Source organism: Vipera ursinii (assembly GCF_947247035.1).
Source record: "Vipera ursinii genome assembly, chromosome: Z".
Classification (NCBI taxonomy): domain Eukaryota; kingdom Metazoa; phylum Chordata; class Lepidosauria; order Squamata; family Viperidae; genus Vipera; species Vipera ursinii.
In genome coordinates, this window is record NC_139517.1 from 120,406,922 (window position 1) to 120,424,955 (window position 18,034).

Consider the following 18,034-nt stretch of genomic DNA (forward strand, 5'->3'; position numbering starts at 1 on the left):
TCTTCTCTTCCCTTCAAAAGAAAAATGAAAGAAATTTTAATCTTTTTTAAAAAATTTCACATTAGATGCTTTTTTCTGGTCATACTAAAAAATAATCCAAGTACTTCCTATGAAGGAGAGTTACAAGACTACCAAGTCACCCTTCCTCTTAAAAAACGATTATAGCCACTAAAATAAGAAGCTGGAAGGACCGGCAAAGTGGGAGGCTGATTGCACAGTTCCATAAAAATAAAAGTATTTTAGATAGATAGATAGATAGATAGATAGATAGATAGATAGATAGATAGATAGATAGATAGATAGATAGATTTATTTACTTACACAATAAGAAATAAATTAGTTCAGGCCAAGGTCAACAACTCTGCAACAGTTGTGAAGTCCTCATATGACAGTGTCTTTAAGTATTAACAGTTAGAACAATTAATCAGCAGAACAACTTTCCTTCAGAAGTTGTGGTGTTCCAACACTGGAGGTGTTTAAGAAGAGATTGGACAACCTTTTTCTGAAATGGTGTAGGGTCTCCTGCTTGAGCAGGGGGTTGGACTAGATGACCTCCAAAGTCCCTTCCAACTCAGTTATTCTTTTATTTTATACTTAGGTTTCATTAATTCCTTCTTGTAAGGAAAGAACTCTTGCGCCATGGGTGTCAAACTCTATCATGTCATGTGACGTATTGTGACGTGTCGTGACTTTTTTTTGCCTTTGCATGTGACATATCCGGCCTGCAGGTCGCCAGTTTGACACCCCTGCCTTACACTAAGGAAGGGCATGCTCAGACTCTCCTATAGCGTCCATGTCATTTGTTGGAATATGGAAAAATTGGATGCTGAACTTATTCTTCTGCAGGACCAATAAATGCCTGGATTAACGGATGCTTTCACAGATCAGGAAAGAGGTGCATATGTAAGTAGATAGCTAGATAGACAGCAGACAGACAGACAGGACCAGTCTCAAGTTGGCCTTGCCAGGGTTCAAAAGCTAAGCAGGATCAGGTCCAATGGGAGAAGACAAGGAATTGCAAGACCGTGAACTGGACTGTAAAACAATTCCCTCTTGTTAAAAAATAAATAAACAAATAATTTAGAAGATCACTGCTGTATTGTTGCAAAAAAAACAAAAACAACTGGTGTAATTGCAGAACATCACGCTTAACGTGAGAGCATTTTTATATAATGTAGAGCTCTCCTTTAGTCTCGGGCTAGCCTAGTATAAATTCACCCACCGCAAGGATTCCTACCTCTCTTGTGCATTCAGATGGCTCTGTCTCCACACAGACATCATTAACTGGAACTACAAGAAAACTATGACAAAAGGAAAATATTATATGGAAATTTGGCAAGGTGCAACAGGTGTTTTTTTACCTGCCCTTTCTTTCTTTAGGTAGGTGGCTTGTCTATGGGGAGTCTGGAGTCTGCTGGTTTCAGACACTCAGAATCCCAGTAATTTAGTGCTGTAATGTTCCCTGAAGCCCTTCTGCCTAGAAACCCCAAGGATATCAAAAGCTGAGAACTACTTACTTGTATTCAGAGACGACTTCAGACCTCTTCAGCAAATCTCTTAAGGAACGTAGACGTTAAATTTGCAGAAGAGGAAAGCCGAAGCAGAAAGAAAATTGTCTGCATTTGGATTATTACTTGGTTTTGTTTTCATTTGGTTATTTTTCCACATTAGATAACTTACAACTACAGATAGTAAGTATGTTAGTCAACCACAATGCACAGGAAAGGAATAAACTGAATTTCAGCTGAAGTAGACATTGCTATGTGTAATTGTATACAGGTAGTGCTCAATAGCTTGTAAGCTTGTAAGCTTGTAAGCCGCCCTGAGTCTTCGGAGAAGGGCGGGATATAAATGGAATGAAAATAAAAATAAATAAATAAAATACTTGTGATCACAAACTGAGCCCCAAATTTCTGTTTTTAAGTGAGAATGAATTTTATTGAGTGGGTTTTGCCCCATTTTACAACCTTGCTTGCCTCAGTTATTAAGTGAATCAATGCCGTTGATAAGTTAGTAACCCAGCTTTAAGTGGACCCGGCTTCCCCTTTGACTTTGCTTGTCAGAAGGTCACAAAAGGGGATCACATGACTCTGTCACACTTCAACCATCATAAATACACACCAGTTGCCAAACATCTGAATTTGGATCACATGATCATGGGGGTGCCAGAAAGATCATAAATGTGAAAAAGTAACATAAGTAATTTTTTTTCAGTGCTGTTGTAACTTTGAATAGTCAGTAAATGAACTGTTGTAAGTCAAGGACTACCTGTATTGGGCTGAAGAACCCTCCCTCCCTCTCTTCCTTCCTTCCTTCCAATTCAAGTGTAATAGAACATTAACAGTACAACTTTTACGTTATCAGCTGTCAAAATGTATTGACAATAGGTAAAGGTAAAGGTTCCCCCTAGTCATTTCCAACTCTAGGGGCCGGTGCTCATCTCCGTTTCAAAGCCAAAGAGCCAGCACTTGTCCGAGGACGTCTCCGTGGTCATGTGGCCGGCATGAATAGACGCCAAAGGCGCACGGAACACTGTTACCTTCCCACCGGAGTGGTCCCTATTTTTCTACTTGCATTTTTACGTGCTTTCGAACTGCTAGGTTGGCAGAAGCTGGGATGAGTAACAGGCGCTCACTCTGTTATGCGGCACTTGGGATTCGACCCGCCAAACTGCCGACCTTCTGGAAGCTCAGCATCCTAACCCACTGAGCCACCGCGTCCCTACAATTGACAATACAGCAGCATAACTAGTAAAAAATAACCAACTTTATATCTCATAGACTTCAGTGTGCAAACTAATTTGTCTCATGTTCCATCGGTGGAACCGAAGCTCCATTCACTGTAGCTGGATAGCACCAATCAATCTCACTTTATTCTAATCAATAATCTAATCAGATAGCCTCATTTTCATTCTTGGAAATGATAGGAGCATCCTATAAATTGTCAGCTGGGGCCATGGGTCACCCTAAGATACCATTTGTAGCTGATACTGCAGAATCTACTACTGATAAGGATATACCATTATTGTTCCTTATTGTTCATACACTGAAGAAGGCCCCATAAAGACAGGGAAGAGAGACAGAGTCATGGGTGGAGCTCTGAATGGTATTCAATTGATTTAGTTGGATGGAATCAGCTCTGTAGAGAGAAAACCATAATATGAGGTATGGTTCTTTAAAGAATTAAACAGCTATTGTGAAGGTGGAGGATTGAAATAAATAATTTAGATGGAATTCTCACACCAGGACTTTTAGAATTATTGAGCACATATTACTTATTGTTCTTCAAAATACACAAACTGGAATTTTGTAGGCAACTTCTAAATAATCTGTCAAAGAGGAGGAAGTTTGTAGTGCAGTGATACCTTTTTTTTTACAGAATGAAAATCAGAACTTTCTTACTATGAACAGTTCTACTTTTCTTTAAACTAGCAGCTTCTAGAATGCAGAATTTTGTATTATTGGAATACATTTAGCTTCCAGACAGAACCAAGATAGTCTTCTTATGCCAGATTAAATTACTTGTCACGTAAATCAGTGTTTCACTATTTGTTGTTCTCCAAATCTGACCTGGAAATTCGGAAGTTTTTCCTGTTGCAAACTGATCATATACATTTGAGGATGCCAATAATTAAACTACTTTGCCCACTTGATTGCAAAGAAACAATTCTTCTTTAACGTGTTACATCTTTACTTACTGGATAGTAGATATCATACAGTAGAAGCCAGTGGAATTTATGTCTGAATTAGCATAGTTGAGTCTGGGGTTAACTTTTATTTTACTTAGTTGGATCATGAATCATGCTAAAAGAATATATTGATATAAGTACTACATGATACCTCAAAAAAAGTCAAATATAAATTTAAAAATGTGAAGTATGTGTCAGTAGGATGTTGACACTCATTCAGTTTTGTCTTTGAGCATGGAATCACTTTATGGTGTGGTGTGAGTAATGGAGACATTCCTTTTTCTATAAAGTCTTCATTTTACTGGCCAACAATAATTGAATTTTATGCTAACGGGATTATTGCTTCTTACCAAAAATTAAACCACTCAAACGTTGCATCCAAAATTAAGGAATAGTTGATCCTCTACTTCTTCCTAGGTTTGCCAGCTTCTTTTTTGCAGAGGGTATCTATTAAAAACAAAGAATGGCCAGTATTATATTAAATAAATCAGATAACAGCGTCTTATATATCATGCTTATCACATATATAAAATTCAGCATAGTTGCTGTTACGGGAAGCCCAAATTTAAACACCATATATTTTGCCTGTATCTTCTGTATTAACGTTATTGGTGTGATTTTTCTGTAATATTGAAATCAGAAAAGTCAAAAGATTTCATCTCTAAGACTGACAGATTGATTTACATGAGGTGGGACAAAGTTTGCCCCAGAAACTCTAAGCCAAAGACAAGCTTACTTTATCTTCAGGAAGATGTTTAATTCTGGTTCTTAAAACAACAGCATTTGTTATTGGAAATGAAATGATTCAGGTTACAGAATAAATGCTAAAATATCTTCCTTTATTTGGATCATATATCTTAATCAACAGGACAATAACAGGCTTTTTAGGTGAATCCCCTGTCCCGTTATTCTTGCATGTATAGCTGGATCTGTGGTTTTATTTTGAAAATTGAACATGAAAATTAAAAATGCCAGGCTCAAACAGGTGAAAACATTTCTCATCCAATGTCAAGAATTGATGTAGTCTGGATCTCCAAGAATCTGTTTAGCTGGATAGGAAAATAGATATTATTAAGAACTTTTTCTGGTCATAACCCAGTGACATGGACTCTTAAGAAGGAATCTAGAGAATGTAGATAGAAAATGAATGAAACCTTGTTGGAATTTGAATCTATGGTAAAGGATTGTAAAAGTGAAATAAATGATTTATTTTATTTTAAATTAAATTTCTAAAGTGTAACAATTAAGGTTTTAAACTTTGCATTTGTGTAATGTGTATGTGAAGGAGGTGATTCGGTTGCTGTGCAAAGTTTTTCTCTCTCTTTTCATTTTAATTAAGCAAGCCCAGGTGGTAACTCAACATAGCAAACATATTTTCCTAACCTTTATTGTACCTCATTAGAATTCTCTCTTTTAAAAGGATTTCTAATTATATTGTCTAATAAAACTAAACCTTAGAGATCATTTGCATATTATATGAAGAAATCTCATACAATAAACTCACAGTGGATTCAATTAACATAATAGCTAATTATATATCCCATCAGCCTTTTGAGTGGTTCAGCATTCATGTTTCTCCTGCACTAGCCTAAAGCAAATGGGGGGGGAATGAACGATTGAGTTTTCATTTTTAAATACTGACCCTTAATAAATATTGAAAATTGGAATATTGTTCCCAATGAAAAAGCTGGTGATTTATCTGAGTGGAAGATAAACATAGATGTATACTTCTATCCACTTCTGTATGGATCTGTTTCTAGATGGGCCTACTTATAGGTGATTGTAGAGATACTCACAAGGATGCATAAATCATATAAAGTGAAATCTAGATAAAAGAGGGGAAAATTCTTACATGGAAAATAGTGTTCAGAAATATTTGGTGTGCTATCTGGGTTTGGAAGCTGTCCATCTGTAGCAGTTATGTTTTCATTTTTCTTACCACATCCCAATTGCATTCTTGGCGAGTTGCATTCTCTATCAAGGCAGAAATTTACGATGAGATTAGGAGAGACACAGTAATGAACTGGATCATGAGCTTCCATGTAATTGACTGTTATGAAGGTGTCATTGTTGCTTGTAATGAATTCTCCATCCTGCGGCTTAAAATTGGCTAAAATATCTTGGAATTGTTGTGTCTTTCCATTCTTCCTCCCGTGAGGTGTGTCGATGTTAACTTTTTTCCCCTCTTCTTCTACATTTTGCATTCTTGGAAACACCATCTGACCGCTGGTTTGAGAGTCTTCCTTTTTTTTAACCCCCTTTTTTAAAGATGTGATGGGCATGCTCTAAAAGATTGGCAACACAAGTGATTTCATTGAAAATGTTTAGGCTTAATCCACTACGCTGCTAACATCGTTTCCACATGCGACAAACATCCAGTTAGGGAAATGGAGGATTTGATTATTATTTTTTGAGGGGAGTGTTGTTCTGTTGTGGTTGTTTGAAATGATGGTGAAATTTGATGCAGAATAAGATGCCTTTCTTTCTTTTGAATGACGGCTGACTTGTTATTCATATTTTAATGAGGTTACTATCTCTGAGGCAGCTTTTTCAGGGTGGAGGCCCCCACATCTCCTGGGTGATTACAATGGGAGCTGTCTATTGACAAGCACCATTCAGAATCTTTAGGGCTTTCATAGAATTGCTTTTGGTTTCTGCCCCTTGTCCAACTCCCCCCTTCTATTTTATTATTAAAGCATTTTTAAAGTATACTTAACTTTAGGAGGGGTAGTTTTGCACGGGTGGTTATTTGATATATCTTTCTCAAAACTCTATACAAGTAGAAATATAAATTCTAGGGGCCTTCTAGGGAAGCCAACTCAGGAACCAAGAAAATTATACAAAAGCAGGGATGCTATTGCCTGTCTTGAATTGGTATAAGAACCTCTTCTATTAATGTGCGTATGAATTTTGGTGAGGATATAATCTGGTCTGCTGTATCTCCTTGCATGCAAAACTCTGCTAACAGAGTTTACTCTCCTTAGGAGTTTTTTTAAAACAAGAAAACCATCTGGATATCTTGTGTTAAATTTAGTTATGGTCATTTTAAATAGTTGGGGATGAGAGAAGAGAAGAAAGGTTGACACTTTATTTATTATAGCTACTTTGTTAAATATGAAAATAGGCTATTGAAAATGGCCATGAAAGCAAGCAAGTCCCTCAGAAATATATTGGGGTGTGTAAAGTGTATACTTTTTCCTACATCCCTGCACAAATTATTCTGTACATATCTTATATCTATATAGGATCAGTATCACCAAACATTCTTTTGGAGTAGGAACTTTCTGTATACATATCAGGCATCAGACTAGATCATTCACTGTTTCTTGAAGACTTTGTATATTCAGAAATGTGCTAATGTATCTGGCATAATTCAGCATCTCTTGATACATGCTTATTTCAAAGGAATACAAAGATTGAAGTATAGCCTTACCTATGTTATGATTACCTTAATATGTATCCAATGTATATGCTTCAAGCCTAAAGCAATTCTTAAATGTTTGTTCTACTTTTTCCTTATGTTTGATACCTCAGCGCCTTTCATTGGCTTGGATATATGCCTCATAAAAAAAATCCTCCTTCCCCAAATCTTAGCTAAATATCCTATCTGCTTTTTCAGAAAACACTGCAGATCTTTTTTTTTGTTTAAAATAGTCCTCTGAAAAACAGCACAGTTTGAAGCTACTTTGTTTAATAGCTTCATCCTTCTATTTTAATTTCTCATGGTTGGTGCGAGTTCAATCATAGGAGGTCTACTTAGAAGTAGGTCTTATGTGCTTTGCTCACCATCAATACACAGGAAGATATGTTTAAGCATTGTGATAAATGGGCCTAAATATTATTAATCTTATTTATTTGCAGCCAAGTCAGTTAAGACCCTTACAGCTAAAGAACATCTGAGTATACTGTAGATGCAGCCTAGATCAAAGTTCCTAAACTTTCATTCTTATTACATTATTGTAGTAGGCATCTTTTAAATCAAATCATTCATCTCAATGAGCTCAAGACCAACTTTGTAAAATAAAGAAGTGCATCCCTTTAAAACATTAAAGTATCATGAAGTGGGGTGGGGAAGGCAAGGCTATCTTTGCTTTTGTTTCAACTTGGTGCAAATGTTTTACATGTAAAAAAATAAGTCTCCATTGAAATTAGCAGGAAGTTCTTCTAAGCAATATCAGAGAAACCAGCTTTGCAATGCGTACTCCTAAAGGTGGATAAAAATTGTGTCAGGCTATACAGTCCACCTGATGTCTTTGGAAATTTGCTATGTACTCTCTATATTATAGGGGAGGAATATATTTATCAGATATAAGAATATGCACACACACACACAAACATGCAAACACATATTCATGTGCATGCCTGTGTTCATGTTTAGAACACTTTTATTTATGATTTAGCCTTCAGTATGGCACACAAAATCTGTTTCTGAACATCTGCCAAATAAAGGAAGAGAAAGGAAAGATGGAAGCAAGAAAGAGAACGGTGTTTAGTCGTTTTCTCTTTTTAATGTTGAGCCATTCTTATTTCCCCTGGTCTTAGGTTTCTATCTATAAGGTAGGACAAGGTAAAAGGAGAGCAGTCTATTGTAAAAAGGCCTACTTCAAGATGCACAAGAGATGCGGTCGGAAAGAAGGGGCTTTAATTTTAATTCTCCTGCTTTTATTTCCCTGATTTGTGGCCAGATGGTGGTAAAGGAAGGGACCCCTTTGTGTAAATGAGCACACATATAAAAGTCCTTCTGTAATGTAATCGTTGAGACCGGAAGGGTTCATACTGCGTGAGAAAAGAGACAATAGGGATGGGATATATCAACATTGAAAAAAATCGAGTTCATTTGTGATTCAGGTTCTTTGACTCTGGTTGTCATGATAACTTCCTCCTTTGATCAGCAGAGGGTGAAGAGGGGAGATCTTCTAAAGGCCCAAAGATGCAGCTCTGTTGTTTACTGTGCACTTGGCTTCAATTCACGCCCTCTTCCGGAAGAAGCTCCAGAGATGGGCTCATCGTGCACCTTGACCTGTCTAGACGGGAGAGAAGTTTTTTTTTGTCTCTGTTTCCAAGAGCAAGGGGTGCTCTTTGACCCTTGTAGCATTGACTGCTGAGACCCTCGCTAAGTACGTAGGTAGTGTGTGTCTAAATGTGTCCCCTGAATTCTTGCTTAATTCTGAAGGAAGAGGAAAAGGGCGAAGACATGGACCAGCTGTTTGGAAAGAAAGCCTGAAATAGTAGATTCTGGGAGAAGTACAGTTTTGTAAGTGATTATTTTCTTTGCCCAAACCCTTGGGAGGCATTAAACAGCTGCAAGTGACTTGACGAACAGCAAGTCAGACTAACTGAAGGATGGATGTGTGTGTGTGTGTGCGTGTGCATAAGTGTGGGAGGGTGGGGGGAACAGAATGTTTGGAAACTTTGCTTTGGTTAAAGAAACCAAGCATATTCTAAAAAGGAATGTGTCAAGACTTCACTGAGACCTGAAGAACAAAGTTTCTCTCTTTGTAGGCTGAGTTTTGAACATAAAATATACCACTGCAATTTTTTAAAAAAATTAAACACATCTTGCATTTAAAAATCAGCTTTACAATGGCACATATATTTTCAGGCTAAAAAGAATATTTTATTAGCACCTTAAATGTTTAATTATTTCCAGACTCACCCTAGATTTAGCTGACATTTTTAATTATATATGTAATACAATATCAGACAATAATTATGTAGATACAGAGATCTGGAGGCATTGTTCTGTACTGTCAATCCAGATTAAGGATTCTGTGTTTATGTATGCCTGCAGGATTTTGCTTTTGGTAAAATCTGAAAAATTTATATTTCTGTAAATCTTTTTCTTTAGATTCCTTTTGCAAAGTCAGAGACCTTCTTAACAGACATTTTGGAAAATATATGCGATCGGATGAATGATTATAAACTTGAGGATGATCCTGTAACTAAGAAAAAGATATTCAAGAGATATGCTCCGAGGAAAGATGAGGAAATATATCCAATATATAAACAATATTTCTTTTATTCTGATGCTTACAAACCCTTGAAATATGCGGTAAGATCCAGAATAAACTGATGACTTTGGAAAATTAACTATTTTGACCCTCACATTTGATACTGTAGATTAATTTGCTTCCCTGAATCTAAATTTAAGGCTTTTATAGTATTTGGGTATTTTTCAGACACTGAGTTAATTTGTCTTAAATAATAATAAAAGGGACAAAGCAAAAGGGTTAAAGCAAAAGAAACACCGTGGAATTCAGATCTCAATTTCTCTCAGTATGCATGGATAATGCCATTATGTTTTCTCTTTGGATTATCAAACATTTAAGTTAAAATCATTTTAAAATAAAAGATAAAAAAGCGAAGCAGGTCTACTTATTTACCTTCCATGATTTTTAGCAATATGAATCTAAAGACAAAAAATGGCTATTCTGTTCTGCAAGAAAACATGAAATTGTGACGCTAGGTTTTGCATTCAGATTGAAAGATTGCTAACTGAAATAGTGATAGCTGTTGAAATGGTGGGGAGTTTAATTATTGTTTCTTTTCCACTGTTCTTCCTTTGGACTTTGCTGAGAGCTCAAACAGAGGCCTACAGTAAGTTGACAGAAGAGTGTTGTTCTTCAGCTGGCCTATGCCTCAAACATCATTACACATCAACAAATATTCATGAAAATAATGTTTTCATCAAGAGCCTGTAAAAAAAAAGAAATCTGGAAATATATTCGCCTGTTATTCCAAAATTAGACCTCTTGAAAAGAAAGCAAGCCTTATTGTTTTAGAAGAATTTACTTCTGGATTCTAATAGGTCTGGAGTTTCTGGGGTATTTCGATGCCAATTAAATTCCTTGCCAAGAAAAGTTGGTTCCTTTAACTAAATTAACAACTGGTCTTCAACAGTTATCACAATGATCAAATAAAGAATTTCAGCAGAAATCTCATCATGTACTCATTTTGGCTTCAATTTCATTTATTTGATTATAAAACCAAGAAGGTTGTTTTAGGATCATCCAAGCTATTTTGCCAAATTCTAAATAAACATAAGAGAGCATATAAAAATGTTAAGGAACTTATATTTGAAATTTCACTTTTCGAAGACAATTTTTGCATTACAAAATCCATTGAGACTTAATATGCTGAAGCAGTATTTATTTAAGAATGCACATCACAAATGAAATTTGAACCTAAGAACTGGATTCTTTGAGGTAGAATTTTATGGTAGAATTGGATCCTTTTGTGATAAAATTGGCTTCCTGGTTATTTTTAAGGGCATCTTATAGAATGTTTCTCCCTTGCTAGGATTCTCTAAATTTTGGGGACAGGAGCTTATGACCAATGCTTAAGGCCAAGTGATCAAGTAAAGCTTCATTGGGAGGAGGCCCAATGCTGACGAAATCAGAAATAAAATTTATGCTATATAAAATCACTTTTTCATTTTGGGGAAAAAAATAGTACTTGGTGATAAGTGAAATAATTCCTTTCTCCATATAGACATACTATATATGTCTGGATGTCCATCAGGCTGACCTGGATTGATGATGGGTTTTTAAAAAAGTTTTAATTTTAACTGTGTAATTAATATTTGGGGCTGTTATTTAATTTTTTCTTAACTTTTGTACTGCTGGTTTTTTATTGTTGTTAGCCGCCCTGAGTCCTCTGGGAGATAGGGCGGCATATAAGTCCCATAATAAATAAATAAATAAATGATGGATTATCCATCCATTTCAAAGCATTAGCATCAATGCCTAGAACCATTTCAACCAACCTTGTCACAAAACAACCTGCATTAAGCAGAATCATTCATCATTTGCTTTTAGCAGATAAAATTTGAATGAACCTATAATGCAACCTTAATTTTTTGTTCATGCTAAATACTGTTACAGGACAACCGATCAGGCAAGCACGCTGCCTGGGCAAAAAAACAACCACCCCAAACTGTCTCTCTTGACATGATAATCCTTTGGTTGCTCTGTGTAAATGGTTTTGTTTAGTTCTTTTCTGCTGTTTTTCCTCTTTACAGTGTGAAACTATCATAGAACAGTATGAAGATGAAATAATGTCAGTTATCACTCGGGAGTCACACTATCTGGCTGACAAGCTGTGCATTGAAAAATCAGGTACTGTGTCTGATGTAACATGTACTTCTTTCTCAACAGCAATTTTTCCCCCCATCCTCTCCCTCCCCCACTCCCGCCAATCCTTGTTGTATTGCTGGGATGCAGCAAAAACACTTTGTAAAATAATATTTTCTATATTGAAGGTGCATGGGCATCGCCCTGCCGAGAAATGTTGTTTAAAGAATTAAGAAATATATTTGCCTATTCATCCAAAAGGAAACAAATCCAAAACAAGATTTGTTTTCTTTTGGATGAATAGGCAAATATATATTTTAGAAGGGTTTACTTCCAGGCCCTGATAGGTCTGGTGTTCCAGTTTTATGCAGTTGATTCTAAAATCAAGAAGGTTGTTTTAGGACTATCCAATCTCTTGTGCCAAATCCTAAATAAACGTAAACTGAAATGCTATGGATAGTTACTTGCATAAGACCACAAAACAAGCTGAATCTTAGGAGGATGTAGGATGAAGTTGCTAAACCATCACATCTGAACGAGCAGATTGTAAAAATAGGCGAGTGACTGGATGTTTTAAAAACCTGATTTAAATAGATGATAAGTTCTAATGTTAACAGGGCAAATTAGTGAGTACTAGAAGATTTCATAACAATACGGGAGAGGAATTAATGGTCTGGAAATTTGTAATTGTTAAAAACATCTTCTATTGCAAATAAAAGATAAAGTATTTAAATTTTACCTATCACTTGATCACAATATAATTGATGTTCTTAATATAGTAGAAACAAATCGTCCCACATGGTCACTTTTAAAACCCATGTACAGTTTGCCTTTTCCTTCCAAAGTTTTCAAGCAACATAAAAGTAAAGAGAAAAGGGTAGAAAGGAAGAAAGAGAAGAATAGTATGAGTCAATTTCCTCCAGCATGTTAATCTCACTTTGAAATTTGCCTTTGTTTTAAGGCACCTTTTCTGCAATCTATATCTTTTCAGCTGTCTTTCTTTCTCTTATTCTTGACAAAATAAGATGTGATATATTGGATTCTTAGGATGCATTGTATGCACACGTATCAAGGTGGTGACTTCAAATAAAAAGGATTCATTTAAAAATAAATGGATAAATAAATGTGATAGAATCAAGCTGAGGCTAAGTTGTGGCCTTTCTCAGTTAATAGTGAAAATAATAGCTCTTTCGGTCAGATCTATCTGTCTGTCTGCCTGCCTGCCTGTATGTCTATCATCTATCTGACTATAAATCATAACTTCAAGACAACTGCAGTATTCTCATTTTGATAGTGTAGTTCCATAGTCTTTGAGAACTTGGTGAGCTTTGATCAGAAGCTATGAGACTTATTTCCCTCTAATAATATTTAGAACGATGAAGCTAGATTGTTCCTCTAAGCCAGTTTGCATAGTCTAAAGCGTGTTTAGGATGGTGGCAAAAGTCTGTAATGACTAGAAAGAAGGATGAGAAAGTCTGTCAGACCAGCCGAAACCATCAAAATTTCTTCTTGAAGAACTCAATAGAAAGGGGGAGGAGGAGGCCATCATAGTAGTTTGCTATTAGTGCCAGCACAGGTTATTTACACAAAACAAGGAAAAACAAACGGTGGAAAAGAGCAGTACTTCTGTCTGACCTTGTAAATCTCACAGGATTATAAATATGGCTGACATGCTAAAGAGAAAATTCAGAAAGAAAAGTTAACAATCGTACATTCTTTCTATTGTTTCAGTAAGTAGAAAGTTTTTAAAACATCCCCTTCCAAATGCTGAGGGTTTCAAAAAAGGAAAAAGGGGAGATATAGATACTCATTCCAATCCTACTGTTATCAAAATGTTCAGCTTTAGCAAACCAAACACTTGTGCTTAATTGCTAATATCTGCCTCCAAACTAGTAGAAAAAACAACATTTTCCAAAAATTGTCCCATAAATGTAAGAAATAAAAAAGCCTAGCAAAACGTAGCGAAACCCTATGGGTGTTGAATGTGTCTAACTCATTTGATTATAAGTTTCTTTAAATGCTATTATTTATTTCCACCAGCTTACGGTCTGAAATGGACAATATATAACATACCAATATGAAATTTCTGTGAAAGAAAAATGACTTAGTTGAAGTAACTACGTAATTGTGTCAGTATGCATTTCTCTGCAGCACAAAAGATAAACAGTCTGCGTGAAATGTTTACAAGGCACACTTTAGCAGCTGTGACATATTTGCGATAGTCTACAAAAAAGTTGCCTTGCAAAGCAGTTACTGTTTTATGTACCTCTTTCATCAGGAGAGGGGAAAATGCAGAGCACCGCAACCTTATTAAAATCAATATATGATAAATTCTCTATGAATCTATCCTTATCTTAATCTGTCAAAGTGAGGCAACCTTTAGCTGGAAAATATGTGTTGTTTCTTCCATGTTTACATGATGTTGGCATCTGGTGTTTCATTAAAAAAGCCAAAACTCTTCTATAAGCTATGTTAAAAAGATGAGGGTTGTTGGGTTTTTTTTTTGATACAGACAACCATGGATCAGTTATCTGTCAAAAGATTTCTTTGATCTTTCTTAAAATCTCTATATTCCTCTTTCTGCCAGGAAGGAATCAAAAGAGTCAAGCAGCCTTTATCTATTCTTTTTCACAGTTCTTATGAGGATATTCCCCCCCCCCAGTTAAAGGAATTGTTTCTAAAGTTAATAGACATTATAGTCATTGGCTGGAAAGTGAAATTTGCTGTAGGATCAGTGACATCAATATAAATGTATAACTCAGCGTTTATGTTGTGCCAGTGAAGTCTGTGTAAACAAAATTGGGTGGACATTAATTTACCTAAAGGGCAATTTTTGTTGCCTCACTATTATTTTGTAAGTATGCTGTTTACAAGCAATAGGATTAAGACATTGGTCAAGAATGTTGTATTGTTGGATTTGTATCAGTTAATTTGTTTCTACAATATAATAGACTGCCACAATGTCTATCTGTCCCCAACCCATGATTATCTTTAAGGTAATATAGAAGTTTCCATTATTCTAATCAGTTTCACATGCTCATAACTCTGAAAAATTATTCTCTTTGGCTGAAATTTTTCATTCTCATCCCAAAGGTGAATTTATTTATGTATGTAGAAAGCTTGAGCAGAAGCCATTCATGCATTTTTAAGTCTCACAAGGGTAGAAAAATGCTTCTATTATTCTATAAAAGCCTGGTGTTTTTGCTTCCATTTCACTTGCTCAGTTTGGCACATCTATTATTTCTCCAAAAGTACAGCTTTCAAATTCAGCAGTTTTCTAGGCAGCTTGCTAAGAAAATCCTTCAAAATGGGTTGTCAGCCCAAGACAGGACAACCAAGTCCTACACAATATAACTCAGTGTTAATATACAAATGATGCTAACATTTTCACTGTATTCTAATAACATTCTCTGGGATTTGAAGATAAAGATGTACTCTCCACTGATCTATTTTTAATGAGCCTTTACAGTTTCATAATTATCTTTTCTTCTCCCTCCTGCCCAGAAATTTCTAGTAAATACTGGGTTTTATTAATCTTCCTTGTGATGGGTTGTGTAAATTCAAACTTCTAGGAATAAATGTGGCAGTCATCTGAGGACAATCTCTTTCTGATAGCCCTTTTTATTTTATTTTTTCATGGCATTTTGTAACTCTGATTTTAGTTTATTATTCAGATCTCTGTTTTGAGCTCTTTAAAAGACTACATAAGAAAAACCCAAGTATGCCATAATAGAAAAAAAAACCCTGTTTATTCTCTTTTGCTAAGGTATCTGAAACATATTCCTGTCACCAAATAAGAATCAATTCAAGCTGAGGCTATTTATGTTGTCAGAGATTAGATGCCAGTATTAACTCTGTTGATTCAGAAATAAGCAGCACAAAAAGGGGATTTATTTCCCAATAATTTGGTTAAAGACGGGCTGTGATTTTTAGATAAATGGGAAGGACTCTTCTACAAAGAGCATTTAATATTTTTACACCAAAGTTCTTTGTTTATTAAATTGAAATAGCTTTTTGATAGCTTCTACAAAGCAAAATACTGAAAGGAAAAGTTGTGTGCTGTGTATAGGAATAGACAATTCTGTTAAATTTATAAAGAAAGAGAACAATAATGTTAAATAGCGATTCAATCATCAGATATTTGCTTGTTGTCTTAATGCTAGCAATTTGCCCAAAATATGGACTTTCAGATACTGTTCAGTTCAAAGTTTTTTTTTATCTTAACACACCTATAATTATGTGTGAAGTTATATTTAAAAATATGGTTGCTCTGTTTTAAAATACTGTGTCAGATTAGTGAATACATTAGACCAACTTTAAAATGAAATTAATGATATTAAAACATATCAATAACTCTGTTTCAAAATGTGTATCAGGATATGTTTTTTGTTTTTATGTTTTTTGAAGAATGGTGAATAATCTATTGCACTATCATGATCAGGGGCATCTGAAACTTTAATAAATATAAACATGTAGTTGTGAGATAATCTAATTGTTTGATCTTCTACTGGTGTCTAATTTTGTCCTCTCTTGATAGGTCTTTGTCAAGAAGCTGAGATGCACAGTGAACTGTAAAAGGCAGCAAACATTATTGTTGTTGTTATCAGCATCTGGATGAAGAATATAAACTAAAATAATTCTACATTCTCTACCTTCCATTAATCTTCATAACAAGCCTTCATATAGACTGATAAATTAACATGCCTGTTTGTCTTGTCGGATAATGGACTGAGTTAGTGGGGGAAAGTCCTCAGGTTATAAAGCTGCTGTGTCAGTTCTACTCAAAATCCCTGTGCTTTTCATAGGAAAAACTGTTAATTATGAGTAAAAATGCTGTTACAAATCTATGTGAGTTGTATTTTTCTAAACTTTGTGCTGATTATGATTGCCTAATTTATCTCCAGAGACAGAAACGCCCATTTTAAAAGAGAAATGTTTAGGGTTCCTTCTAATTGACAAGCAACCTGCTGATTTATTTTCCCGTAGCTTTGGATCAATGCTAGGGTGGTTTTCTAAACAGGTATGCAAGCCATCCTTTAAAATTGATGTGCCTTATATAAAATTGTTTTACTTAGGAGCAAAGGGTCACCAACAGGTTTTACATCCTGGATTTGGGAAGAGAATGAGTAATGAAAATGAAATAATTGATCTAGTTGGACAATCCAATCAATTCATATGGTACCTGCTTATGCCTTGTCATAATTTTTAAAAAAATCATTTTGTAAGTAGGCAGCTTAGGTAGGAAAACATGTTTCTAGCGCCAATAAACCGTGTCTAATAATTTGATTGGAAGGTATACTAACTCAGGAATATATTTGGTTATTGTTTCTTACACTGTATAATAAAAAGGTTTTCCTCATTTCAGTAATTGTGACTTTCAATTCCTTTTCCCACTTCTCAATAATTTCTTACTAATGCATCAGCATGTTTAACATTTCATACACACACTTGGCTTTATTATTTCCATTGGAAAATACATTTGAGAAATTTCCATGGTTTATCAGTCTTCTTGAGTCAACATGGAAACTTCCACACAATAAACTATTATGAAAAAGGATGACATTTATTTAAAGTCACAATATGAACTTTCAATCTGTTTTTTTAAAAAGGCAAAGCCATAGAATCAACTTTCCATGGCAGCTGTTACACATTTTTATATTTACAAAATTTAGGCTGGCACTGAGATTCTTAGGAACCTAGTGGACATGTTTTGACAGTTAAAATGTTAAAAGTAAGGATGTTTGTACAGAAAATCCTCGACTTACAACCACAACGTAGTCCAAAATTTCCATTGCTAAGTGAGACAGTTGTTAAGTGAGTTTTATCCCATTTTATGACCTTTTCTGTCACAGTTGTTAAATGAATTGCTGTAGTTGTTAAGTTAGTAACATGGTTGTTAAATGAATCTGGCTTTCTATTGACTTCGCTTGCCAGAAGGTCGCAAAAGGTGATCACATGATCCCAGGACACAGCAACAATTATAAATACATGCCAGAGGCCAAGCATCCAAATTTAGATCATATGACTGCAGGGATGCTGCAATGATCCTAAGTGTGAAAAATGGCCATAGTGAAGTCACTTTTTCAGTGCCATTATAACTTCAGTCATTAAACAAATGGTTGTAAATCATGGGCCACCTGTATTATGACCAAGAACAAATTCTTTTATCATTAATTTGGTTTATTTACATGAATAAACATGAATAAACCATATGATTGTGTATCATCTGACCCATCCACTGCGATAATCAAGTTTGCAGATGATACAACTGTGG

General features: G+C 35.2%; 1 protein-coding gene across 1 annotated transcript in view; it reads left to right on the top strand.

Moving 5' to 3' along the window:
* CNPY1 (canopy FGF signaling regulator 1) overlaps nucleotides 1-16,335 on the top strand; it is a gene marked incomplete at both ends in the record, with an annotated part of 68,968 nt that extends 52,633 nt beyond the window's left edge. Inside the window, 3 exons of the mRNA XM_083379050.1 lie at nucleotides 9,537-9,740; nucleotides 11,709-11,805; nucleotides 16,298-16,335. Of these exons, the coding sequence (XP_083235176.1) occupies nucleotides 9,537-9,740; nucleotides 11,709-11,805; nucleotides 16,298-16,335 (339 nt within the window). The remainder of the gene's footprint in view (nucleotides 1-9,536; nucleotides 9,741-11,708; nucleotides 11,806-16,297) is intronic.
* Between the last annotated feature and the right edge of the window lie 1,699 nt (nucleotides 16,336-18,034).